Source organism: Cheilinus undulatus, linkage group 8, assembly GCF_018320785.1.
Source record: "Cheilinus undulatus linkage group 8, ASM1832078v1, whole genome shotgun sequence".
Classification (NCBI taxonomy): Eukaryota; Metazoa; Chordata; class Actinopteri; order Labriformes; family Labridae; genus Cheilinus; species Cheilinus undulatus.
The window spans coordinates 20,527,357-20,555,251 of NC_054872.1; the positions used below are offsets into that span (position 1 = coordinate 20,527,357).

At 38.1% G+C, this 27,895-nt stretch overlaps 1 protein-coding gene across 1 annotated transcript in view; it reads left to right on the forward strand.

Moving 5' to 3' along the window:
* Nucleotides 1-19,741, forward strand: part of LOC121513496 (lysophosphatidylcholine acyltransferase 1) — a 49,297-nt gene extending 29,556 nt beyond the window's left edge. The window contains exons 7-14 of the mRNA XM_041793286.1: nt 5,275-5,309; nt 5,978-6,032; nt 6,380-6,462; nt 8,073-8,198; nt 8,844-8,997; nt 12,588-12,686; nt 14,059-14,200; nt 14,366-19,741. Of these exons, the coding sequence (XP_041649220.1) occupies nt 5,275-5,309; nt 5,978-6,032; nt 6,380-6,462; nt 8,073-8,198; nt 8,844-8,997; nt 12,588-12,686; nt 14,059-14,200; nt 14,366-14,595 (924 nt within the window). The 3' untranslated portion in view covers nt 14,596-19,741. The remainder of the gene's footprint in view (nt 1-5,274; nt 5,310-5,977; nt 6,033-6,379; nt 6,463-8,072; nt 8,199-8,843; nt 8,998-12,587; nt 12,687-14,058; nt 14,201-14,365) is intronic.
* The last annotated feature ends 8,154 nt before the right edge of the window (nt 19,742-27,895 follow it).

Genomic DNA, 27,895 nt, shown 5'->3' on the forward strand with positions numbered 1-27,895 from the left:
AGTAATGAAAGCAATATTGTGGATATTTTTAATACCCTATTATACAGTGTTACCATATTACTGCCCATTCCTTGCCTGCAATGTAATTTTTATCACTGTTTTGAGGCATTTGTATTGTATTTGTATTGTAAATGTCTGTATGTATACTATCCATGCTCTGTAGCCTGCTTGGCATCCTACCAGACTCTCTCAGTGGGTATGTAAAGATCTAGCCAGTCGCCTGATGGGATGAAACAAATAACAGATATATATAGTATCCATTAAGAAGAAAATGTTCTTGCTTATAGACAAGCTTTTTTCCTTCTTCAGCAGAATCCCAGACTGTGCTGGGAAATCCTCCCTCGACAGCACTCATGGTCATTTGTTCTTTGTAAAACATGGAGGAGTCAAGTTTCTAAACCCTTCAGATATAATAATCACACATTATTACTTGCAGACCTTAACTGCAGAATGATGTTGTTTAATTACGGGGATAACTTTGCACATATTCAGCCTAAGGTAGTTTAATAATTGGTCTCCATGTGAAAAGTGATAGAATTCTTGTGTAGTTATTGAAATAGGAGAGTTTGAACCATGGATGCTTTCTCACCTTTGCAACTGGCATATCTCAGTGTGAATGTTTGATTCCTGTTTCACAAAATTTCAGAAACAATTGGAAAACATGTTGAATCTAAATTGGACTTCCTTGCATAACTGTCTCAATATTGAGTTTAAACTGGAATAATTGATCTAAAACAAAGCAGTCAGAGCTAAGTCATTCTAACAGTGTTGCATGGGTCTTCAGGGGTTCACAGATATCCTCTGTCTGCAGTCAGTTTAAAAGCTTTAGCAACCAGTTGAGACTAGTAATTATGTAGATGCATATATCTGTGAGCACATGGGAGCATGTAGCAACAGAAGTAAGAGTGAATACATTTTTAATGAATCTGTAATTCACATTTGTTTATATAATTTATGAATCACATTTGCTTCTCATTGTGCTTCAACTCAGCCCCTGGAAACAATTATATATTAGTAAAGCTTTAATTGAGAAAGAGGGAGTTTTCCTGTTGAAGTTTCACAAACTTTGTTTTAAAATGAAGTTGTTAAAGTCCAGTTATGTGAGGAATTCAGTGAAGTGTGCAGAGGAACTCTCTGATGGCCTGACTGGGAATCTGGCTAATCATGGTATGACTCAGAAGGCAAGACCAAAGCTCCGCTCAGGCTTGTTGGTCTGTAGAAAACCAACGTTAGATAAGGACATTGTTGAAAAAAGAGGGAACTGTTTGAAGATTGTCAAATTCAGAAAACCTGTACTGGTTTCTCTTGAAGAGATGTGCTAAAATGTTCTGCAGTATTAGACATTAGTCACAGTTCTCTGTATTTGTATGTTCTTTAAAAGTATTCCCCTCTTTTTTGCTAGAATTAGATTTCTGTAATGTCCATGTATGCAGATTTCTGTTTGAGTTGAAGAAACTGATGATAACTTGTTTAAAACAAGTCTCAATTGTCAGCAGAGAGCTTAAACGTCCACATTTGTTTCAAGGTTAATGATGGGTTAGTTAAGTGTTAAAGACTGGGACTCAATCAAGCTACCATACACCTGTTGGTACCTTATGCATTTCCTTTTAGTTTAGTTTTTCAGTAAATGCTTGACTGATATGTTTATTTTGACACACAAATTAGGATTACAGTGCCGTGAAAAAGTATTTGCCCCCTTTCTGATTCGTGATGTTTTTTTATTTATTTATTTATTGCATATTTATCAATCTTAAATGTTTCAGATCATCAAACCGCTTTTTATATTTCACAAAGACAACCCAAGTAAATGGAAAAGGCAGTGTTTGAATAATTATTTAATTTTTTAAGGGGGAAAAAATCCAAACCCATCTGGCCCTCTGTGAAAAAGTTATGGCCCCCCTTGTTAAATCATGAGTTAACTGTGATTAGCCATAGTTCTTGGAAAGCTGAGTTCAATTTCACTGGCCACACCCAGGCCTGATCACTGCCAGATTTGTTGAAACAAGAAATCTCTTAAATAGAAGCTGTCAGACAAAGTGAAGTAGGCTACAAGATCTCAAAAAGAAACTCATCATGCCACGATCCAAAGATATTAAAGAACAAATGAGAAACAAAGGGATTGAAATTTGTCAGTCTGGAAAAAGTTACAAAGCCATTTGCAAGGCTTTGGGACTCCAGCTAACCACAGTCAGAGCCATTATACACAAATGGAGGAAACTGGGAACAGTGGTTAACCTTCCAAGGAGTGGTCGGCCAACCAAAATGACTCCAAGAGTGCAACAATGACTCATCCAGGAGGTCATAAGAGAACCTAGAATGACATTCGAAGACCTGTAGGCCACACTGGCCCAGTTAAGGTCAGAGTTCATGGCTCAACCATAGGAAAGAAACTGGGCAAAAATCGCATCCATGGGAGAGTTCCAAGGCCAAAACCAATGCTGACAAAAAAGAACACAAAGGCTTGTCTTACATTTGCCAAGAAACATCTTGATGATCCCCAAGACTTTTGGAGAAATATCCTGTGGACTGATGAGACGAAAGTTAAACTTTTGGAAGGTATGCGGCCAGTTACATCTGCCAAAAAATGAACATAGCATTTGATAAAAAGAACATCATGCCAACAGTCAAACATTGTGGTGGCAATGTGATGGTCTGGGGCTGCTTTGCTGCTTCAGGACCTGGATCACTGTGATTGATGGAACAATGAATTCGGCTGTCTACCAGAAAATCCTGAAAGCCATCAGTTTGTGCCCTCAAGGTCAAGCACTCTTGGGTTATGCAGCAGGACAACAACCTGAAATACACAAGCAAGTCCACCTCTCAATGGCTCAAGAAAAACTAAATTAAGATTTTGGAGTGGCCACGTCAAACTCCATAACTAAATCCAATTGAGATGTTGTGGTGTGGCCTTGTGTGTAACAGGCAATTCATGCTGGAAACCCTCCAATATGGCCGAGTTAAAATAGTTCTGTGAAGAAGCGTGGGCCAAAATTCCTCCACAGTGATGTGACAGAGGCATCTTCAGTTATTGCTGCCCAGGGTGGCACAACCAGTTATTAGGTTCAGGGGGCAAGTACTTTTTCACATAGGGCCAGATAGGTTTGAACCCCCCCCGCTTTTAAAAATTAAATAATCATTCAGACACTACATTTTGTATGTACTTGGGTTGTCTTTGTGAAATATAAAAATTGGTTTGATGATCTGAAACATTTAAGTGTGACAAATATGCCAAAAAAGAGTCAGGAATCAGAAAGGGGGCAAATACGTTTTCATGGCACTGTTGGTGTTAATGTGGTTATACTGTATCCGGGGGTTTTAAAAAATAGCCACGGTATTGCTTTAATTACCATCTTGAAGACGGTTCTGTGTAATGAGCGCTTGTTTATTGTAAATACCTTAAGAATATGTGCCTGTATCCATCAGCTGATCCACTGCCAGCGTGTAAAGATTTTTAACATGATACATGAAATGATGATTTAGGCATATTTGGCAAACAAACAGCCTATATGAACTTACGTGCAGCACAACAAAGCCCGACACGGCGAAGTACAGCACTCTGGTCTTCTCTAAGGTTAAACTGTTAAACATGGACTAGTGGTTGTAATGTGAGTATTGGTGTATTGGTGTGAGTTTAAAAGCATGTTAATTCTTCTTTCTGTGCAGATTAGTGATGAGAAATGTTGAAGTTTTGGCTATTAATAATAACCACAGGTGCTACATGCAGCAGCACCAAAGTCGAGTCTAGTTGAACCATCAACAGTTTCTATAAACACTTAAACCTATCTTAATCCCTTTTTATCTGAATCATAGATGAAGTTCACTGGTGCTCGTTGGTTATTTTAAGCTGTATTGTAGTCTGTAACTTTATAAGCCTCCTTTAAAGGGAACTTGTGGCAGGACAGAGCTCACTGTGTTGTGAAACATGGAAAATTAATTAAGGTTCTTCTTTATCAGTTTAAAACCACATGGAACATTACTTCACATTCTTACATATTGTATGATAATAGCTGTGGTTATTATTTTTACATTTCCTCTTATTGATGGGTGGAAAAGAGAAAATATGAGCTATTGCCCACACTGAGACAGAGAGAGGAGGAAAAGGAGACAGAGGATCATCTGATAATCTGGTCTGATGTAATTCTGCTCACCTGTAAGATGTGATAGCAGTGTATCAACCATAGATTACAGCATCCCTGTGAGCAAGGTTGTTCTTTTGACTTGAATCATTTTGTTCAAGGATTGAATGAAAGGCCTGCAGAGGCACGCTCTGCTTGGTGTGCTTGCATGTCAGCAAGTGCTAGTATAATATGTGGTTTTTAGACACCAAGTGGTAATACCGTATACCTGGTAGAATTTGAGGAGTGTTTAATAGTATTAAATGGATAATGCTTGATCCTAATACCAATGAAAAAATAAACACAGGTATATGCAGGGGTGTTTCCTTTTTCATGATTTTCAGACACATTTGGTGGAATTTCACCAGTTAACAAGGCCCCTAATGTTGTTTTATTCATGCACAGAGGAAATGTTGCTAAAACGGAGGGCACACGATGTTGACCATGTATTACCATTCGCCTAAGCTGATCTGATGTTCCCTTTATTTATTGATGGTTACTAGATTAGTTCTTATTTCTGAATTAACCTAATTGTAACCTTTTTTGAGTGTTGTCAAGTTTGTACTTCACATTCCACTCATCAGACCAGCCTTAAAACCAAATGTAAACAGCAGGTATATCTCCAACCTAAAACCTCATTCGCATAAACACAAACTCTTGAAAATGTTTTGAATTTTTCTAGGTAAGGTGTATGTGTGAATGTAGAAAATGATTACATGAAAATTCACCACAAGCAAGCAGGGAAAAGTCATGATTTTTATTTCACGCGATCAGCACAAGACTATAGACTGTAGAATCAGACCAGAAGGAGCTGCATGGATGTAAACAAACTGCCTTATTAGGTTTTGTGTTTGCAATCACTTTCTTTTCTGCTCTTTCACTGATACTGTGTCACTGAAGCTTCATTCATAAAAGCCTCCATATGTGAAAAAAGTTGAAGATCTTCAAAGTTGAAGATCCCTCAAAAACTAAGACTGAAGCACAATATTTCTGTGAGATGAGGAATCTAGTTAGAGCTGTTTGAACCCAGTGTTTGAGAGTGATCTGTTTCAGTGTGATTCATGTACCCTACAAAAAGAGCAGACGTTGAAAGAAAGTTCAAATTTGGTCCATTTTTTTTTTCACTCTGTTTGATGTCTTTGCTTTACTTTTTTTCCAGGACACAATCACATGGACGTGGCAAGGGCCTGGAGCGTAAGTATACTTTCTTTGGGTTTTCACATGCTGTAGGAAAGGTTTCTACATGCTGTGCTTTTTTTAAGTGAACGCCAAGTAGCAAATATAAAAATGTTGTTTTATTATCCCTCAGCAGCCACCAGTATTCCTCAATGACTCCTACTATCAGCAGCCATAGCATAGTTAAAAGCATCGATTATGTCCTGCTGCTTAAATTGAGTCTCCTGTTCTGGAAATGAAAACTGTGGTCTGAACCAGAATCTTGACAATGACGTCTCAAATAGACTGGAAGCAGATTAGTCATGGCTCCAGGAGAAAGACTGCCCTTGTTATCAGTCTCTGTGGTGTCCTCAGAATACCTCGCCCTGTTTTGGTTCAGCTTCATCATTATGATTTGTCTTTGAAAGCAGCTGGCCATCTTCTAACCCAAACTAAACAGAACTACTCACTATTCATCTAGTGACTGTCCCCCTGACACAGACCATGACACCAGGTTTACACATTTTCATAGTCATTGGCTTATGAAAGATGCATTGTGTCCTTAATCTTTAAACTGTTTATTTCTAAGAGGAAAAATACCTTTGAAGTAATTTCAAATTGTTTGCTTTACAGACATGGATCTCACTGAAGGCTCATTCTCTTTTTCTTTCCTTTTTTGTCACTGATTATGCCCTATTTTTATTTAGGTTTGAAATCTTGTGGCTGACACTCTGCCAGCTGCACAATGAGTTTGTGATTGAGGTAAGAAAACATTATCCCCTCCATGCTGCATGTATTTACAAACCTCAATATAATGTCCTCTAACACGTAAGTATCCCTGCACTTACAGTCAAGCACTTGCATTATAAAAAGTGATTCATGTGTGCAATATAAAAAGGCTTTAATAGAGATGTTTCCTATGAATGTTTGGTGTGCCAGTCTGGCCATGAAATTTTCCTTATTTTTGTGTTTCAAATGTAGAACTTTAGCTAATTTTATACTAGAGGGACACAGCTGATCTGAATTAATGGAGTTTGATGTGTAGTAAATTGAGTGTCCATACAGTTCAAATGATTTGGCTGAGATTTGACTCAAATGCTTCTCTACAGTTCCTTCCTATCTACACACCATCAGAGGAAGAGAAAAAGAATCCAGCTCTTTTTGCCATCAATGTGAGACGTGTCATGGCACAGTAAGTTCATATATATTCTTCATATATTAGAACCTGCAAGGAGGTGGAACTTTGTCCATAAAGACAAACCAGCCCACAATGATGGCATTTTTATGATTTACTTGTCTCTGTTGACAGATATCTGCATTAAACTACAGCTTACCGGTACAATCCATTATAAATCACAACATTTACACATTGAGCTTGAATCTTCTTCACACTGTGTATAAAGCCAATCAGTGGTTAGATTCCCTCTTTACCTAAGATGCTTGAGAAAGGGTCAAACAAAACTCCATTCAAGAAATGTGCAATGGAAAAGTTTTCATCTACTCTTTAGTAAAGCTCTGACAGAGGCTGGCTTTTTACTTTTTATGAAGTTGTACCATGGTTTTATTTTGGCTAACTGAATTCACCTTAATTGTTAGAAAATTAACCTAAAATTAGTTTCTTTTTGGACCTCATCCACTAGGGTGAGTGTGAATAAAGCCATCTCACCTACAGTTTACTGTAGTACTGAGACTCATCAGATGAGTGTTGCTGCTCCAAGGAAAACAGAAATGACAGTCTTTATGTTGAAGACTTCCATATGGAAAAGGAAGTCTTGCCTGGTTGTCTCTTTAACACTTTCTACTGGTTTTAACGGAAAAGTCATTCCTAGAGGTACAAAGTATTTATCAGACAATAATAGATGATTGCCAAGATTGCAATGGGGTTGATGTTTCAGACGGTAAAATCTGGTGCGTATGCCTGTTTTCTTATCTAAAAGCTGGCTGTGGCTTATATACCAGGGCAACTTGTACATCAATACTAAATGCTGAAAAACACGTCCGTACTGCAAGTTTGTGCAGTTGTTATCATCACACATTTGTAAGACACCAAACACAATGCAAAATTCCTCCCTATGTTTATTGCTGAGAATCTGCAGGAAAACATAACGACACAACACCCACTGGCGGAGGTTTGTGCTGTTATGTGATGCCGCTTTTTAACTGCTTTTCCCCCTTTCTAGATTATTAATGAAAATGGGGAGTATTAACAGGGAAAGCAACGCAGTTGCACAGAAACTTCGAGATACAAAATAGAAGTCGTCACACAAGAGAACAGTTTAAGGCTTTTTCCCTTTGGAGATTTCAAAAACAGACTGCAGTTTATATATCAGGGTGACAAACAATCTGGATTGTATTGTAATTGTTTGGATTTCATTTATGTGTTGACAACAGATGCAACATTTTTTTCACTCTGTATCAGTCACAGATTGCTGTTTTATTGTTGTTCAGTAACAAAATATCCTGTGTAAGACTGTAACTCTCCTCCTGCTATGAATAAAACATCTGAACTGTTATTCAAATTCTCTGTGATCCAACTTTATCCTCTATTTAAAGTCATGTATAAAGGGCCCAGGTTAAAAAGTCTAGACTTATCACCTGTTTGCTCAGACACTCCCACACTGTGCTTCACTGAAGGAAGTGTAGGATGGGAGACTTCACTTCTGCAGACAGACAAAAAAAGCAGCAGTGTTCTCAACATGCAAGTAGCCATAATAGCTACTGCTCTGGCCTTTCTGAGCCTACGGCAGGTATTGATTTGCACACACTGATGTCCCATTATTGTCTCCTCTGTGCTGTGTTCAGAGCCCTGGGGGTACCTATCACAGACTATTCATTTGAGGACTGCCAGCTGGCCATGGCAGAAGGCCAGCTGAGACTGCCAGTCGACACCTGTCTGCTGGAGTATGCCAAGCTCGTCAGGAGACTGGGGTGAGTCACTTAAACCTTCCAATGCCCTTCTACCATTTAAGAAAGGCAAGGAGAAGGGGCTGAAAGGGTAAGGAATGAAATACTCAGAGGGACCCAGATTGAATGTGTGGACGGGATGCCCTTTGCATTCCAGCAAACATAACTGGTCATTTGCACAGGTGGAAAGGCAGTAGGAGATTGTGTCCTTGTCACTGAGCTAGTGGCTCCCACTATTGGTCTGGTGCCTGAAGAGGAGGGAATCTGCAGAGTGTGATAGCCGGATCTACATACACAGAGCAGGTTTTTGGTGAAATCCCTCTCTGGCAGGTGAAAGCTATTCTGGCAACAGCACACATAGCCTGGAATACACTGTCTGCTCCCGCTATGGCCAACAGTTGGCAATGTCAAGGGCCAATGACATTGCATTTGAGAGAGGAAAGGAATTTAAAATGAATAAGAATGTAAAAAGATCTGGAACAAACCAACATTGAAGCTCTACAAAAAAACAAAAAAACTTAAAAGAGAAGACACTGATACCATTACTATTGAAAACAGAAAATCTGTGTATTTTCCTTTCTTACTTTTAATTGCCGCCTCTCTGTATTTCCTTGTTGACACTATGGTCAAGTTATTCTTTAACAAAGTCTTTTGCCCTTGCTGTTACAGGTTGAAACCCAATAACACAGAGAAGGTCCTGCAGGAGTATGGGAACAGAGCCAGGAAGCTGGAGGGGCAGAAGCTGGGCTTGGATGACTTTGCTCAGTTTCTTGACGTGCCAGTTTCAGACATGCTGAGAGACTTGTTTACTCTTTTTGATGAGGTAAAAACTGGAGGTTTTCTGAAGTCTCAAAACTTAACATTGTAACCCTCAAAGCCTGGGACCAAAACCAACTACAGGATGCCTTTAAGAAGCTTAATCATAGACTCTCTTTTCATTCAGGGATGCAGCTACAGTGTGACACTCAAAAGAGTGAAGGTTTGGGCACATTTACTTGTCACTAGGTGCTTTTCAGCCACAGAAACTTTCCACAGGAACTGTGGATGTTTTGAGGTTCTCTATGGTGCTTTTGGACTGCAGCAACTGGGATCTAAAACTAGTTATGGGGGATTTTTCAAAGGCTGAGGAACAGTAAGGTTGTTTCTGCTGTCCAGTTCTGTTTGGTACAGCACAGTTCGCGTTTATTTGTGTTTCCATTATCAAAATGTTGGAAAGGGTCTGAAATGACTGACCCACATTTTTCTACTGTTTTTGGCATCCTTCCGTAGGGGAGCCAAGCTTACCTATCCGTCCCAAAATGGTGGAGCAACACAATAGAGAGTTTGCACTGATGTCACTTTAAGCACACTCAGCCAGGCTGCAAAACCTTGCTGGCTGCTCTATGAGGAGTGGGTGAAAACAGAATGATAAACAGACTAATTGCTTCAGTTCGGGATACTTGGACTTGAGAGATCCATGCTGTTTCCTAAAGACAGAGTGGACTATGTTTATTGATATGTGGTTATAAATTGAATTTTCTGACTGTATATGGACCTGATTTCAAGTGCATAAAGCAGAACTTGGAGACAGATATCAGCCCTTCACGTACAAATTTAGCTCCTACAGCCTTACATTTCTCAAGTATTTTCTCAAAAAGCACAGCGCTCCCTGCTTATGAGCACAACTGGAAAAAGGAGAGCCTTTTCACAACAGTATTTCTCTTTCCCATTTTTCAAATTTATCTGTCTCTTGGAAATGATTTAGCCCTTATCTTTCTTCTTAAAGTTTCAACACAGAAACTTCAGCCTGTCGACTCTCCTGTCTCCTCCATCGGCTGTACACTAGTGCGCAGCTGATGGAGGAGACAGCTTGAAGCTTCCATATTAAGGTTGAAAAAGACAGTTGTAATCACTTCCAAGAGGCAGATATGTTTAAAAAAGGGGAAATGGAAATATTGTTCTGAAAAGGCTCTCCTTTATTATTCATTGTGCAGTAAATCACTTCACTACAGCGTCTTTGGTGTTTCCTGCGGTCTTATGTATATGGATATTGTTTTCAAAACATTTCTTAACATGGAACAATTTGAAAATGGAAACGAAGCAAAATATTGTCATGTAAACAAGGCCGTCAGTTCTAAATTTTCCTTTGAGATAAGAGGAAGGAAAGCGGAGATGGGTTTAAATTATATCCATTACTAAGGCGGCCACACACTAGACGCTTTTTAACTCTTAAACTCAAACACAAGATTTCACAGAATCTCACATGATCAAACGTGACTTCAGAATAAGGATAAACATGGATGATTATCCATATCGTTGGTTAGCAGTCCCTCCAAAACAGGTTGTTCTGGCATGTGTCACAGTTGCAGCAAAACCATGAATCAAAGAAAAGAATCAGGATGAAATCCAGTGTACAGTTGTGTTTCAGTTTGTTTGTGGTGAAAGGATGTCACGTCTGGATGGCAGAGATGGGGACTTGAGTCTGTGACTTGGACTCGAGTCGCACTTAAGTTGCACACATCAGTGACTTGAGATTTGACTTGGACTTATGCGCAAAAGACTCACGACTCAACTCGGACTCGTGATTTGGGACTTGTGCACAATCATCGGTTTTTAATTTTTCCATCATTATCTCTTGTCCCCCTGTCCCTCTTTTCCCCTTTCCTCCCCTTCTGTTTGATGGTTCGTTCGTCTTTTATGCAGCACCAACGGCTGCTCTCCTCTCCTCTCCTCCCCTCCTCATCTTCATTCATGCTGCATATGACACACAAACATGATGCTCAAGCACACACCTACTCTAAAATGCATGCTAACATGTTGGTAGTGCAGACTTCAGACTTCAGGCTTCAGTCTATTGAGGGCAAAAGTTTCGGAACACCTAAACTGTTTTCTCCTGCATTAAAGCTCCTCTCTGACCATGGAGGATCAGTGTCAGCGCTGTTCGCGTACGCTCCAGCTGTGCGTGTCTCTGTGTCACCCGCGTGAGCCATGGGTGTGCGCGAGGTTAAAATATTATTTGGTTAATAATCCCGTAATATCATGTGTTTATGGGGAACAAATTAATGTTAGAATCTCTGCATTGCCCCTTGTTGATAATGAACATAAAAGACGATAGGAACATTAAAACTTTAAATATGGTTCATGGATCAGCAGGAAACAGAGACAGATGGATAAAAAGCTGTAACAGATAAATTAGTAACTAAGGAGTCCAGGAGATTTCAGCTGAATAAAGTAAAATTTAGCTTGATTTTACCCATATAAGGAAATTTACACCATAAATGATGACAGGAGTTTTTTAAGGAGAATGGAGAAATGGCGTACTCTGTTGAAGATCTGTCTGCATAAGAATTAGAAATGCTCATTGAGTTTTTATTTTATTTCAGAATAAACACTTCATTAACAGTTAGTGTTTTTGTGTGTATAAAATTACTACCATTAAAGAAATGTATCTGCGAATAACAAGAACATTTAATCTCCAATGTCTCAGTGTCTGTCTCTGTCAATGAAGTATGACTCATGTGTCTGTAGTGTTCATATGTACACAGAGAGGAGCTTTATTAAGAGGAGAGCTGATATTGATCATATTGATGAGGGAAAAAAAGAGCATGTGTTTCATCTTATAGCAGAGGTACATATGATGTATAGCAAATACATTCCCAACAACAGAACTGCAGCCAGTGGAAACACTGAGTGCCTAGTAGCCATTAGTCACAGTGGCTGCCTGGTGTGAAAAAAGTTAATGTCATGCCCTGTTCATATGTAAGTGTACACATGCGCCCACTACGGCAAGCCAGCCACAGACAATACCCCACCCTACTGATGGTGATAATACAGTACAGGATCTAAATTCCTTAGATAGAACAATGCATTGGTCTAAGCAGACTGGACATCATAGGCAGATCATAGAATGCTCATTACAACAATCAGAGACTTGAGACTTGACTTTGATTCGTGACTAAAGACTTGAGTCTTGACTTGAACTTTTGCAAAAAATGACTTGTGTGCATCTCTGCTGGATGGTGATGCTGCCCGGTCTGCTCCTTCTCATTGGTTGCTCTGAACATTTCATCAAATGCATTACAACCCAGAATTCTAAATATCAAAAGTCTAAATCTGTTTTAGTAAAAGATCTAATGGCACACAGTAATATTGATTTACTATGTCTTCCTGAAGCCTGGCTGTGTCAGGGTGTCTGATTTGCATAATTTGTAGGGGATTTCAGACTAGTGGAAATGCAGACAATTGTTTCCTAGAGGTACTATTTAGCATCTTAAGGAGAAGTTCCTGGAAGTTCTGGGTTATCTTGGTTGAAAGGCACCGCATGATTTTGGCAACAATCACCCACAGCTGCTTCTTTGTTTTAAATGAATGTGTAACCTCACTGATATCCTGTCTTACTTCTTTTTTAACATGTGTGTTCTTTTATTTCCCCAGCATGAAGATAACTGCATGGATATCAGAGAATATGTGATAGCCTTATCTGTTGTATGCAGACCTGCCAAAACTCTGGAAACAATGAAACTGGCCTTCAAGGTAAACTCCAAGCATCATTAAAATGAATTAGATGTTGTTTTGTGTTTATATTTCATGTAATTAAATACTTGTGAAATACTAGAAAGTAGTGCTGCACAGTTTGGTAATAATATGCAGTTGCAATGATACTGGACAGTGTTGCAATTTGTGATTGCAATTATGATATACCAATGATATCATGAGTCTACTTGCTTGGTTATCAAGGAGAATGAAGAGAATAATGATAGTTCTGAAGTGTGTATTTCACAACACACAGATATTAAGTAGCATAAAAAATACTAAACATGAAGTTTTTAAGCTACTTCTTAAGAAATAATAATAGTTTTTTCTTTTTGAAAATGAAGGCACTTCTACAATTGCAAATGCTGTGCCATTATTTATACAGGCATTTATGTAGACCTTTCCCAGGGTTCCCCAAGATCCTTGAAAAGTCTTGAATTAGACTTTTGAAATTTCAGGCCATAAAAAGTCCTAAAAAGTCTTAATTTTACTTGTGAGAAGTCTTAAATTTTAGATGGTACTCTTACTTAGACGTGTCTTTATTAATTAATTTCTTTCTGGCCAACTTCTTTTATGATTTTGATCATCCTTTCTGGATACTGTATATGTTTGTCCATGTTCGTGTTCTTAGGCCTAGGAGTTGCCCACAAAATAATACTTAACTTCTAAGTGTCAGGTTGGCGCACCTAAAGATATGTTATAAATGTTATCATATGGCACACTGATAGAATAGAGGCTTTTAATGTACTAGAAATCATCAGATTTGAGCATTTCTGACCAAATAATGTCTTTCTCCTATACCATTTGACATTCTGATGAACAATTTGTTAAATTTAAAAAATTCAGCTTCAGTCCGGTGTATCAAGGAATCTTACATGCCTTTCAATTTTGAATGTTTGCTGCGAAAAATATTAAATAGGTCTTTAAAAGTCTTTAATTTAATGTTTAAAAGTGTGAAGCAGCCCTGCTTTCAAATACTCTTTAATACAGAAATAATTGCAGCCTTTTATTCAGTTATTTAATTACAAAGCCTGACATTGTGATTGTAGTTGTAATTTGATTAATTGTGTGGCACTACTGGCAAATGTGGATACCATTGAAACACTTCTCCACATGGCAATGTGAAAATCTTTACCCTGTTACATCAGATTTAATTTTTATGTTCATAATTTTTAAAGTTGTCAAAGTTTCATGACTGTCTGGCTCATCTTATCCTTTAAATACAGATTAATTTTTTAGAATATCACCTATGTATTTCACTTTAAAGTGCAGTTAACTGCCTCTTAATCTGACTACTGTGTCAGAGTGATGTGCCTAAAAACAAAGTCACAGAGAGGACCATTTGCATTTCTCCACTTTGTACTTTTTCCAGATGTTTGAGGCAGAAGAGGATGGCGCCATCACAGAGATGGAGTTGGCAGTTATCCTGAAGACAGCATTAGGAGTGTCAAGCCTCAACGTGTCACATCTGTTTACTGCCATTGATGCTGAAGATTCAGGAAAGATCACCTTTGGTAAGAGTCATTTTTAAAATGACTCACTTGTCTGCTATAATCAGAAGTACATGAGAAATAGTAGGTTCGACAAGCAGGCAAATTCAGTTTTAAGTGTAGTATGTCCCTTTTTTACACCTTACATTTCATGTTGTCTTTTGCGCCCTCTTGTGGTCTTTCGTACAGACAAGTTCAGAAGCTTTGTGGAGCAGCACCCAGACTTTTCTGAAGAGTACCTGCACACAGAAAATGAAGGCCTCCACAGCAGCCCCTGCCAAGGCCATCAAACAGCACCCAGCCCGTCTTCCCCAAACCTGCAAGGCACTGCCACAGCTAAAATAGCAAACGGTTTCTGCCCTGACTTCAGCCCGAATGACCATGGCACAACAGACGGACTCCACAAGAAACACAACTAAAAGGGTTCAAACATTTTAGCGGCAGAAAATGAACACCTCTCCTGGTGAGAGGGTGCTGAGTGAGTAGGTAGTTACTTCTCCATGAGTAACTTGTTGAAATAGTAAGGGACTACATTTCAGTAACCACAAATATGAAGTTTACCTGACCCTTTTATATTCCTATGTGTTTCCATGAAAGTTATTTTCAGCCTGGTATCTGCTAATTTTTATTTTTTCATAGCAAAAATCGTCAAAATGCCAAAACAATGGCTCTTTTAGATAAAACGCTTGAATACTTGAAGGGCAAGCACTTACAGAAGTTCCTGGGGCAAAAGTTTATTTTATTTTTCCCCTCTAACATAGTGCTAACTGCATGTTTTTAACATGGGAGAAGCAAGCGAACCACAAGCCCTTGATGGAAAAGTTTTAGCAAAATCAGTATTTGAATATTTTATTTGTGACTTTTATCTATTTCCTCTCTTTAATGGTAGCTGCCTTTTTAGCTGAAAGTGCAGAGTGCATGGGCTCATGTTATTTTGAGCAGTATTGAAGATTATTCATATAAAGAAGGAAGACCTAAGGGTACCGATGACGACTGTGTCTACTTTTTACTAGCCACATTTGAGGTGAACCCAGGTCTCTTTGGTTTGATGGTTATAAATGCTATGAGCCTGTTTTTTATATATATATATATATATATATATATATATATATATATATCTATATATATATACAGTGATATATTTGATTTAGCTCAGGGTTCAGTGACAAAAATGAAATATTAAAACTTGTATGATGTCATCATTTTTGGCGCTCACTGGGTTACGCGCATGTCTCTGTTTTCTCAGTACTCTTCTCCCCATTCCTTCCTTATTCACATTCATCAATGTCATTCTTTCAGGTTAGCTTATTCAAGTGTCTTTTTAATTCTTCAAATTACACAATGTGGACCAAAAATGCATTAGGTGGTTTAATGTCACCTGTCATCTTTTTTATTTCAGTCAGTGTGATGGCCGTAAGGGGAGTCTCACAATGTGTGACCAATGAAGCACGTTCAGGAAAGGTCATATTACTCCCCTTTCTGCCTTACACTGCCTTTCTTTGATCATTCCTGTCTTTTCCACAGCGTAGTATCTATCAGCCTACTGTGTCAGGATGTGTTAAAGGATAGGGAGATCAGACATGGGCCCTTTTTTCATAAAAATTTGACCTTCTTGTTATTTTTGATGTGCTTGGGTGAAACTGTGTGCTGCTTTAACTCACTAACAGTGAACCAGGTACTTGTGAGTCCAATCAAATTGTTTTGGGCTAGTCTGAAATTGGAAACATTTGACTGCAGTGGTATTATCTCCAGTTTTTCTTAGTGTTTAATTGGCACAACCAAATTAATCCTTAAAATCATAAAATCCAGTCTCAAAGTGGCCAATCGTGCAGCTGGACATGAGTTTTAGTGACCTTTATATAACAGTTTTTATAGATTTATTACCTCAATTAATGAGAGGATTTTGACACATTATGGCACATTTTTAAATTTGTCCAGAAGTCTAATTTTAATCCAAGAAACTTCCTCTAAAATTACTATCACTTTCTGAATGTGTTGATAAATAGGCTATGTTGCATACGAAGATGCTCATTTTAATCATTTGCTAACTTATTACCTGATATTTATTAGAGATGGGCAGATCTGATACATCAGTACCAATACCCGATATGAATTCTATTATTTTTTTTAAATAATAATTAATATTTTTAGTGTTTATGGTGGTATTAGGTAATATGTAATAAACTTGAAACAGTATTTCTTGTTTAAAAACCAAAAAAAAAATTTTGAATGAATTAAAATTAATATTGTTTCCAACAAACTTATTTAAACGTAATGCTGGCCTCTCATTTAACAGGAAGCAGCAACAAATGTCATGTTTTAGAATTAATATTTGAAAACTTCATTACACTGAAAAACATAGACAACCAACAGCACCACAGTGCTCCCCAAGGAAACTAAATATTTAAAATAAAAGTGTATTAGTGTTAAAAAAGAAGAAATAGATAGTATAAATGAATATCTACCCAACAAAAAACTTCGTAAAACCAAAAAAAAAAAAATCATTCAACTAAACAGGATCTATCTAGGGACTGTTGCAACCGGAACCAACAAATGTTAAGTTTTCAAACTAAAAATTGACATTAAAGTGCAAGCTGCTACTTAAAACACTTTTTCCTGATGTGAAATAGATAGATAAACAGACTTGCACTTGTGTAGCGCTTTTCTCGTAATCCGACTAATCAAAGTGCTTTTACACTGCAGGTCACACCCACCCATTCACTCCCTTTCACTGTGGCCGTTCACAATAAAAGCACTCCAGGCAAACAACTGTGAAGGATTTGTAGGAAGTGCTATAGTTATTATTTATTTAACTCCGCGGCGACCACCTTCCTTACAGTTACCCTATTTATAGTGGCATCCCTGCCACAGCCTGCTTCTTTGAATCATCATGGACTTCAAACAAAGTATTCATGCTGCTGAACTTTTAATTTTTATTCATTTAAAATATTTTTTGGGTTTTTAAACAAGAAATACTGTTTCAAGTATGAAACACTGCTAAACAGTTGTTTAAACTATTGTAATACAAGTTGCTGCAGCTCTTTTTAAAGCCACAGACAGGTTGAAAGAGTGTGATCTCTTCAAGTTGCTGTTATTACAGACATTAGCCTTAGAGAGGAGCATTACGGTGTTTCACATTACAAACAGGAACATGAACGGGTGAGGTTTGGGTTGTTATCTGACTGCTCTTTAGTGTCAGCGTGAGAAATGATGAGTGGACTCCAAGCTGCTGTCCCTTACATAGCTACTATGCTAACAGCAGCATTACTACCACGTGGTGGACCCACAAAAACAATGTAATTTGGATTGGTGACATGGATTAGCATCATCAGTCTTATGTCTGATATAAAGATAGCATAATTATCTGCCCTAAAATGATACTGGATTGGATCCAGCCCATCTCTAATTTTTATCTTTGTCTCTTTGTAAAGAAGACATAATGACATAAAACTTGAGATCAGAATGACACAGTGAACATATTTTGGCGTAACTACACTCCAAATGTACCGTACTGTACATGATGTCATTTTTGGGGAAAATCAGTGTTTAAAGGGAATTCTTCTCTGCAGATTAAGTGAAATGCATCAGAATCTGTCTGTAGCCAGTTAAAAGTTGGGATCTGTGCATTCATGTATTGTTTTTGTTTTTTTTTTTGTTTATGGCTTTCAACCTCAGTCAGTTCATATTTTTCTTTGTTTTATAATTCCCGGTTCATCGTGTCGGTGATCCTGACATTCCCACCACATTTCATGACCATGCATACTGCACGTGTGTCTGCGTTACGGCTTTCAGTGAAGCAATATTTCACATCTCTTAAGCCTTCTCAAGATGTATGCTTTTGAAGAGTTCTGATATGTATTTTGAATATTCCAAATGCAGGACATTTTGTGAATTTTTGATATACGTATATGAATGATTTTTATTTTCACTGCCATGACAAAGATCTGTGATCTTCTCTCCTCAGCAGATTGTATTAACGGTGAAAAATGAGCCACATTTGTTTTCCTTTGTATAATACTGCGATTGTTTTGTGTTGTATTCCTCCTACACAGTGTAAAGTTTTATTGTTGTTATATTATTACTGTTACCGCTGAGATGACTGCTTAGAAACAAAATGCAGATTTCTTATGGAAACCGATAGCCTTGAATCTATAGAATTTTTATGCTAAAAAAACGAGAATGTATAGACAATCTTGTCACAGTCAGAAGCTACTCAAAGCGCTGATCTCTAGTGGACATTTTCCGAAGAAATCATGGTTTTAAATGTACACTTTTTACCCTATTTGAATCCTCTCTCCATTGACTTTTTTATGTTTTATGTTGAAGTCGTGCAGGTTGAAATAGGCAGCATACAAGTGAAAGGTGTGTCAGGCCCTGAGGTGAAATCTCGCACTGCATGACGGGCCACATCACACAAACACTGCAGACTGCACACACATAAAAATGAATACAATGATTTCAAATCTTTTCCCCTTTATTCCTTTTTTTAAATTATACATATGTGTGCTTGCACTTTAGATCATTTTCTTTATTTTTAAAGAAATATCACATTGCTGTTTAAAGTTACTAGGTAGCATTTTTCTGTTATGAATCATTTTTTTCATTAATATATTTGCTGCAAACTGGGAGAACATTAGGGATCACATGTTAGAGAAATTTGTACCTCACATAAAACAGAGTTTACTCAGTTTAAACCACTTTTACGACTTACTTTTAGCTTTTCTCAGGATTGTGGATTATTGCTCGGAATGAATTTGTGGTACTTGGCATCAACAATTGATATGACTAACCAAGATCTGTTTGTACCCTGGCATAGACAAGTGTTAAATATACTCTTAAGTGATGTGATGTTAAAGTAGATTGTAATGGTATAATACATTCTGTTTGGATGAGGGAAAGGACACTTTTTATTGATTAAGAATCTTAATTTCAATCAAAAATGACAAAGAATTGGTTCTGAGACCCTGAATGAAAAACAAGGGGCCAACCCTTTTTGTGTTTGTAATTATTTTAAACAAACATGTTCATTTAAACGTCATAGGGATGTTCTCATATTTCAGAGGCAAGATAAATATGCATTTTTCAACATATTCAATCTTCAGAACAATCTCACATTGTAGCTGTAAGAACAATCTGGGTCCTTGTTTTTCCACACCTGTTTCCCTTTATCCAAAACACCTCTGAAGAGGTGTGTCTCATTTTTATACTTGCTGTCAATTGGGGGAAATGTAAATCTGCAAGAGTTAAACTTGTATATTTATGCTACTGCTGCCTGCTTACCACAGTTTGTCCAGCAGTGAGCCTAAGACGAAAGACTTGTGTACTCTAATAGAGCGATATTGTCTTTCTGATGGCTTACTGTCTGTGGACCAAGAAACTGAACTCTGTTTTCTCTGTAGCTTTACTTCCTGTCTTTTTCTATGCTAAACAGGTTTTATTTTAATAATGCATTTTGATGATGAAGAGTCATTACTGCAAGCTACTTTGAATTTGTCTGTTCAGGACTGCTATGATATAACTTGTTAATGTGACTCTTGGATTGAATTAAAAAAAGAAACGATTACACACTGTTGTCTGTCACCGGGTTTATTTTAGGTGTTTGGTTATATGATGTACGTCAGTGATACTCAACGTGTGGCTGTTTAACCCTTTATAGGGCAAGGAACTATTAATGGTCACTTTGCTCAACGTCCTTTTTTGCATCCCCCAAATGTTTAATGGTACATAGAACCAGATTAATTTTTCTCAGCCAGTCAGTGAAGATCAGTTAACTTCATGGAAAGTGATGTCACACCATCCAACCAATCAGCAGTGGCTGGGCATCTCAAACTTGCTGTTTCCTTCAGAATTTTTAAAATGCAGTTTGACATCTCTTTGACCCCACACAAGCAGCTCTAAAATCATAATTAACCATATTAAGTATTTGAAACTCACACAGTATAAAAGTGAACCGCAGTGCTAAATGTAATGATAGCTTTTGTTTGTGTAGGATTTTTAACAAATACTGAAATCTGAGCATGGAAAATGTAGGGACCATTTGATGATATGCCTGTTTAAGGATGTCACAGTAGGTTTTAATTGTCAAATACAATTGTCAACCTTCATGTTTTTGTCAACATTTTTCCATTGGATGTGTGCACAAAAGATCTTTCAAGATAAATATCCCTGACTCTTGAGAAAAGGGGCAAAGCAGATTTTCTAACCTTATCTTTAATAGTAACTATAATAGACTCATTTTTTAAAACAAATTTGTTATTTCATGTAGTTTACCTGGTAAATTAACAAATTAGGAGTAAAGTGAAGAAAGAATATTATTTTGTAAAAAGAAACAAAACCATCTGACAGAGTTGACACACATCTGACAGTTGACAAACTTCAGTTGGGAATTGACAATGGATATAAAAAGTAACGGCTTAAACTAGTGTTTTAGCACAAATAATTATCTCTATTGACAATTGGTAAAGAAAAATGATGAAAATGAAAGGTTAAGCCAAGCTTTGTGCGTGCTATAATTTATGATTTTGCCCTCTGGTCTAGCAGAGTTGTGTAACACTGATGTGTAGAATAAGCCATGTATGAGTGTGTGCCATGTCCTGCTGGTGTGGTGCAGAAATGTCTCCCTCTTGAGGTAACCGACTGTAGGAACAGCCTCTTTAGATGAGTAACACTGTATTGAAGTAGTCTTAAATATTGTGCTTCAGAAACAGTAGATGAAGAGTGAAACTGGCTTTTGGAGGCCCAGACAGCAGAAATCCATGTCAGTGATATTACTGAGCACTGAAACATCAATTACTTTGAACAAAAAGTCTATAACACATGACAGGCATGTTAATAGATTTGTTGAGTTAACAAATTGAATGAATTTACCTGGCATGCCTTTGTTACCATTGATTGAATTTCTATGTATATGGATCTGTCCTTCACTTGTGTGGCATTTTCTGTCTTTTTCTTTACAAATGTGGTCTGTAAACAATTTCACATAGTGTGTTATGCTAGCATTAACTTCTAGCTCAAAGCACAGCTGAGCATTGCCTCTCAGACTTCTTGCTTTGTCAGGAGTCCTTTATTCAGTCAGCTTAGCTTCTCTAATTCTTCATGTGTCACTTGAAATAAAGAGATTGTTTTTTTTTTTTTTTTACTTACTCCACAGACAGTATAAAGAATGTACAAGAGGAGCATTTGCTAATGAAGTTTTTTCTTTAACTATTCTCTCTTGCAGAACTTATTATGCATCATTTATATCTTAATGAGAGTCCCCACTGCGTTGCTCAGCACGTGAAGTAGTCGTTTTTTTCTGAGGGGGGGTGGGGGGCACTTTTAATTGTCTGGAATCAGTGGTTTGGGTCATGACTCAACAGACAAAGAATTTGTCCTCATTCCTCTTTTTGGTCTTCCTGTGGAAGTTTGTAGACAGTTTTCAGACAAAGCAAGACAGGTGGAAAGAAGAAAAATGGTGTTGCACACTGATTCTGAAAAAAAAAAAACAACAACACTGTTTTAAGATTACAATCATACCAGAGAACAGAACAAGATACTTAATAATTTTATGGGGAAAAAAAAGATGTTTCCACTCCTTTTTCCGAAAGCTGTAGAGATACTGTCCAGTTTAGATATGGAACAATCATTGAAGTCTGAAATACACTACATCCATTAACTTCTCACCTTTCCCCTCAGTCTCCTAATTCTCTGCTTCAGCCATCTGTATCCTTCCTCCAACTTTACCTCACCCGTCCCCTGCTCTTCTTCCCTCCTCCTCCTCTTTGCCTCTCTTCTCTGTGGGTCTCAGCTGTTGCATTTATGAAAACAAGACACTCGATTATGTTCACCTCACCATTGTCATTGCGCCATCGGAAACCTCATACATCCAGCTCGGCTTAAATCGACCCAACAATTTCTGATATAAGGCTGGAGGCTTGATGGATGATTACATTTTAAAAATGTGTGTGCCATGGTGAGGGCAGTGTTGGTGTACAGGATTAGTGGTCAATTGATCACCACGATGGCCTTGCAAACAACGGGCTGTCGTTCCAGACATAAGGGTCATAAATCTGTCCGTGGGGAGCAGACTGATTGTGTTATTTGATGCTCCAGTCCTGTTTTGGTTGAGTTTAAAATGGGAGAAGTCTTGCTTCTGATTGCATTTTGGCCTATTAGACACAACAAGTAATGGGATTTTTGCCTATTGAGTGGGTGGGATGGGTCTTTGGGGTCTGGTGGAGGATGAGAAGGAAAAAGGGGTTCTGTTTTCATCAACAACAGCAAAAAAGAACTTTAAAATTTAACAGATGGAGTTTAAATGCAGGCATTCAAGAATCTTAAAGCTTGATTTCTCATTTAGCTGTTGATGGTGTTCCACAACAGCAATGCCTAAAGCTGGGTCACTGTGCCAGCTAACTGACCAAGACTTCCTGGAAACATTGTCCAGCTCTTTCTAAGAAATTACAGGCCAATCCCAAGTCAAAGGGAGTTGTCAACCCTGGAGCAACTTTTCGATTCAAAGCAGGGTCCTCTCCAAATTGGAAATGCCAGGAGGGCTTCCAAATTGAAGCACACTGGAGGCACTTTATCTGATGACCAAACCATCCTAAGCCAGCTCTTGTTTTTGCAAAGGAGCAGTAGACCTACTCCAAGCTCCTTCCAGCTACCAGAGCTCCTTACTGTAGGAACCCAGGCAACCTGCAAAGGACGCTAGCTGAGGCAGTGTATTTCTGTGATTTTACTCTTTTGTTACCACATCATGACCACAGGTAAGGGCTGGAAGGTAGACAGACTGGTTCACCAAACGTTTTGCCTAAATTGTAGAGTCCCGAGGCAGCAGTTATTCTGGGATTGTCCAGAGATTGGATACTCTGAAACAGTCATAGTAGTCTCAGTGCAACCCAAGTTGAGGTGGTTAGAGAATTTGATCAGGAAGCCTCTTCTGGGCACATCTGTTTGGGAGTAGACCTTGGTGTGTCTGGTCTGGGAATGCCTCTGGATCCTCTGCAACAAGTGTTGCTGGGGAGTGGGACATCTGGGTTGACTTGCTCAGCCTGATGCTACCTCTACCTGGCCTTGGGCATTCTGCTGCTCAACCAGGGCGGCTCCAGAGCAGGCAGGTATGAGCTAACAGAGATCTAATTAGTAAGTAACTAACCCTGGTTTGTTTCTTACAGGGAGATGACGTTCCATCTTTGTGTAAACATGCATGTTGTCAGTCTGTAATGCCACAGGCTGGCACAAAGTGCATCTGTTCCACTGATATTTTTGGGGTTGGACTAAGCCTTATGCTTCAAAGCCTGGCAAAAGTTACTTGTCAGAGCTTCCCCAGAGTATACCTCCTGTTACTCTATCTCCCAGCCCAGCCTAGGCCAACTCACTGGATTTGTTTATACACCTGGGTCCGTTGAAGGTGCAATGCTGCTTATGACTCTGTAATGAGGTGGGTAAGACAAGAAAGTTGGTAAGTAGAACATCTGCGTGTTAGCATGATGGGCGGTGCAAGCTCTTAAGGAGGGAGCTCACTGTTCAGCCTTCCTGAGGTGTTGTGGGACCAACTGAATAAAACACTGAAAAAGGGAGGTTGACAACCCTGGCCCATCAACAGTTGAGTTGTGGGGTCCAATAATAAGGGAAGAGTTGAGTTTAGGCATTTCTTCACAGAGCACTTATCCTTTCAGTAAGGCCCATGTATCTTGTGTTTATTTCAAATTAAGGCTGTCAGCACTTATGCATTCATCAAAATATGATTATGCATTTTTTTATTGGATTAATCACATGGTTTCTTGTTCCTCTCAGGACACTTTGGTTAAGCCACTGCAGCATCTCCCTGCAGCCAGAGACATGTGAAATTAGGTAAACCCTGTTCTTGCTCCTTAATGTCTCATTTCAGTTGAAGCTGTCATTGGGTTCCAAATTACTGATCTGGGCCACTTTTTAACCACTTTGCATCATTTTTTCTGCCAGTTTCCACATTTGACTTATGTTTGCCTTGTAACCACCCATTTTAACCCTGTTTCTTTACTCTAGCCCCCCATATGTGTCCTTCTATGCCACTCTACGCCCATTCCCCCCTTTATTTCTGCCAGTTTTGCCACTTTAAAACAGTTTTTTTCCACTTTTTTAAAGCTTTTCAACATTTTCAGACCCCTTGACACTTTTTTCCTTTCTGTAACAAATTCTGCCACTTTTCCAATTTTTGCTTCTTTGAACTAATTTTTTTCCACTGTGTTATACATTTTCCCTGCCTTTCTCTGCCAGTTTTTACTATTTTTATTGCTTTTTGCCTATTTTAGCCCCTGTAACCCACTGTTGCTGCTTTTTAACAGATTTTCACCATTTTCTACCCATTTTTACTCTTTTTTTGCCTTCCTTTGCCCAATTTACTGCTGTAATCCAATTTTTGCTGCTTTGAACACATTTTTTTTTTTTTGCAAAAAAACATCTTGTACACTGCAGGGCTCCAAAAATACATTTTTTATTGCACCAAAGTAGTAATGTTTCGAGCACTGCTACTTTTCATCAGACTCAAAGGACAAGTGCATTGTGGCTCATTATATAAAGGTGGTGGTAATCACACTTGCAGTCACATGATCCATTTCATGAGTCATCACATGAGCAAGTTTCACAAATCACATATCAACACATAACCCAGTGACCCTATGTGATATTTATAATTTCACATGTTCAAGATACTGTGTTTAATCATTAGCATCATTATGTAGATATTTAAATTCTAACAATCTCTAAACACATAGTATGGGACAAGAACACATGACAGTGTGGATCCAAACCACAAAAACACATTTCCAAAACTCTGTAAAAAACAGAAAATCAATCAGAGAGAGAGAAAACTCCATAGTATAATGTAGCAAACATCAGGCAAGAAGCCGTCATCAAATACATTACTGAACTAGAGAGGCGCCTCTAAGTACTGTAGGGGCCGTTCATAAGTTAGAGATAAACAGTCATCTATCACAGGCAAGACAGGCAAGACAACAATCACAACAGCAGGCTAAAAGGCACAAACTCATGATTGCATAGGATGACAGAGTGTTACAGTATAAATATAGGTGAGTCACAAAAAACATTACTAAAGACATTACAAAAAGGGGCGGTTATCCATTTTTTCATTGAGACTTTTAGGTGATAAGGTGTTCAGGGTATACAGAATACCTCACATTTAAGGAGGATGTTGTTTATGTCTCACACTCTCCGTGGGAGTGTGACATGTTCAGTGCCAGTATAACTTAGGGAAGCACTCAAAAACATGGGTAAGAGAGAGATCAGGGTAGTGGAGCAATCCGCTCTCACCAGCATATGACCAAAAACAATCCACAGTGGGTTGTCCTGTTTTTGCCAATTTTTACCTTTTTTTTTTTTTTTTTAAGTTATTTTTCATTTAAAGTCATTTATACTCTGGCATTCAGATGTTTGTGGCATTCTGACACCATTACTTAGCTCTGAAGGGGTTTAAATTTTGAAAAAAGGCCATGCTTTTCTAAAGCATAAATTCAACCAGGAGAGAATTAATATGAGTTTAATAATAATTTATTCACACATTTTAATAAAAAAAAGGGCAATGTTGCCGATTAGACGCCACTGTGATGACTTCATGTATTTGATTGGGTAGTGAGGCATCCAGCAGGAATAGGGCACCTCTCTATGAGTCTTGACACCTGTGGTAGTGTTAATGAGGGATGCAGGATCAGATGAGGAGTAGACTTCTGAAAAGCTTGACCAGGAGCCAAAGAGGTGGTTTGAGAAGCAGTCGGAGGTATGCAGGATCAGATGAACAGAAATCCTGTGAGGATCTGGACTGAATACTGATGAACTGAATGGAGGTGGCTGGGGTGGAGGAGGGTTGCAGTGTCAACACTGAAACAACAGGTTGACTGTGAAAGAGAGAATGACAGATTTAAAATATGACAGGTGCATGATGATTGGTAAAATGAAGTTGTGGCAGAATAAACAAAAATTTAGTTTTTGCTTCTTTGATAGGAGTGGTAACTGCTCAGGTTAAATATAAATATGGTTTTAACAGATTACCTTTAAAATAGAGCGTAATTTTTCTCACCTCCATGGGCCCCCAGTTTGGCTGGGCCCTAGAAATCTCCCCCATTTATCCCCCCTTTATGGTGGCCTTGCTGTATGGAACAGTAGACTAACAGTAGTTTGTAATGTAAGACACACTGATAATCTTCAACCTGAAACTCCTTTTTTAATTTAAAAAAAAAGCTGTTTCAAAACTGGCTGTCAATTACCCTTAGTTTAAGTCATTACAAAAAAGCAGACTGAGATAGAATAAGTTTTGAATTTCATCAAAGGAATTTAAAAATGACTAAGAGTTTGCACCGTTCCATGGTAACCGCTGCTCTTCAGTTAACGAAATAGCATAAGTACTCAGATTATTCTACATAATACATGTAATGCCCAAAAATAACCATTGAATTGGTACAAAATAAAGATCTCAATATGTGTTTAAGAAGATCATGAACTTTTACCACTTACTACTACATACTGTGCAGTATTTTTTTAAAATAACTGTTTGGTTAAAGTGAGCAAAAAACTTGTGACAAGAAAAAACTGTAAAAGCCTGATATATGAAAACTTTCCATAAAGTCGGATTAGGATTGGTTTTTCAGGCTTGTATTAAAACATTAAATCAAGCAGAGGACTAACTTTAAAGGATGATATTAAAAAGGCATTTTCTCATAGTGAAAGCCTTTCATGGGTCTTTAGGTTATTAAAGTGAATGCACAATCCAGTAAGAATGACATAATCCTTCAGGTATTTCCACGCCTAACAGTAATGCTGTGTAAATAAAATCCATAATGTTCTTACATCATATGTATTGCTTCTGAAGGTACTGATAAAAAAAAAAAAATCAGGCAGGGGAACTCATTGTATCTTATTTCATTGTAGAAATGATTAATTTCTTTACGCTTAATCTGCAGATTCTCACAGAAGGAAAGTCATCAGGTAAGAAAAAAAATGCAGTGATGGGGAGAGGAGGAGGAACAGATGAAGCTTGGATAGGGAGGGAGGGAGGAGAGTGACGGGGATGGGGGGTGCTGTTGATTGTTTCTCATACAAGAGTGGTATCGCGGATAGATCTCCATACCAGACCACAGGGTACTCAGGGCTCTGTGTGTCTGTCCCTGGAGCCAAAGAGGGAAGGAGAGACACCTTTAACTCATCACACTTCATCATCTTTTTCTAAACTCAGCTACATCCCCCTAATCTTGAACCATTTTTGTTTCTTTTACCATTTTTGAGTCAACTGAGGCAGACTTAACTTCTCGAGAACGATCTGCGTAAATATGGTCAGCATCCATTTGCAGAGCTCTGAGGAACATCAGCATAGCTGGAATTAAATTTTCTAAAGTGATAACTGGAGATTTCACACATCATTTCATAAAAGTAAGTGTGTTTTGCATTTTGCAAATGGCATTTCTTTTAAAATTTGATGCAATTTTAAAAGATTTTTTCTTAATTTTTATTAAACAGCATTTGTTTTAGCATGCAATGTATGTTAGTGTCTTATGATGGTAGAAATTACCCGATAAAAGATTGAAACTGGAAAAAAAAATCTCAATTGAGTGAAGTTTAAATGACTATTTGATTCGTTAAGAGGGACTGTTTACAAGTTTCACATGGTCCAAACACAAGTAGATGAATATCCAGGTTACCACAGATTTAACGACTAGTTTAAACAAATGCAAAACAGCAATAAAAAAG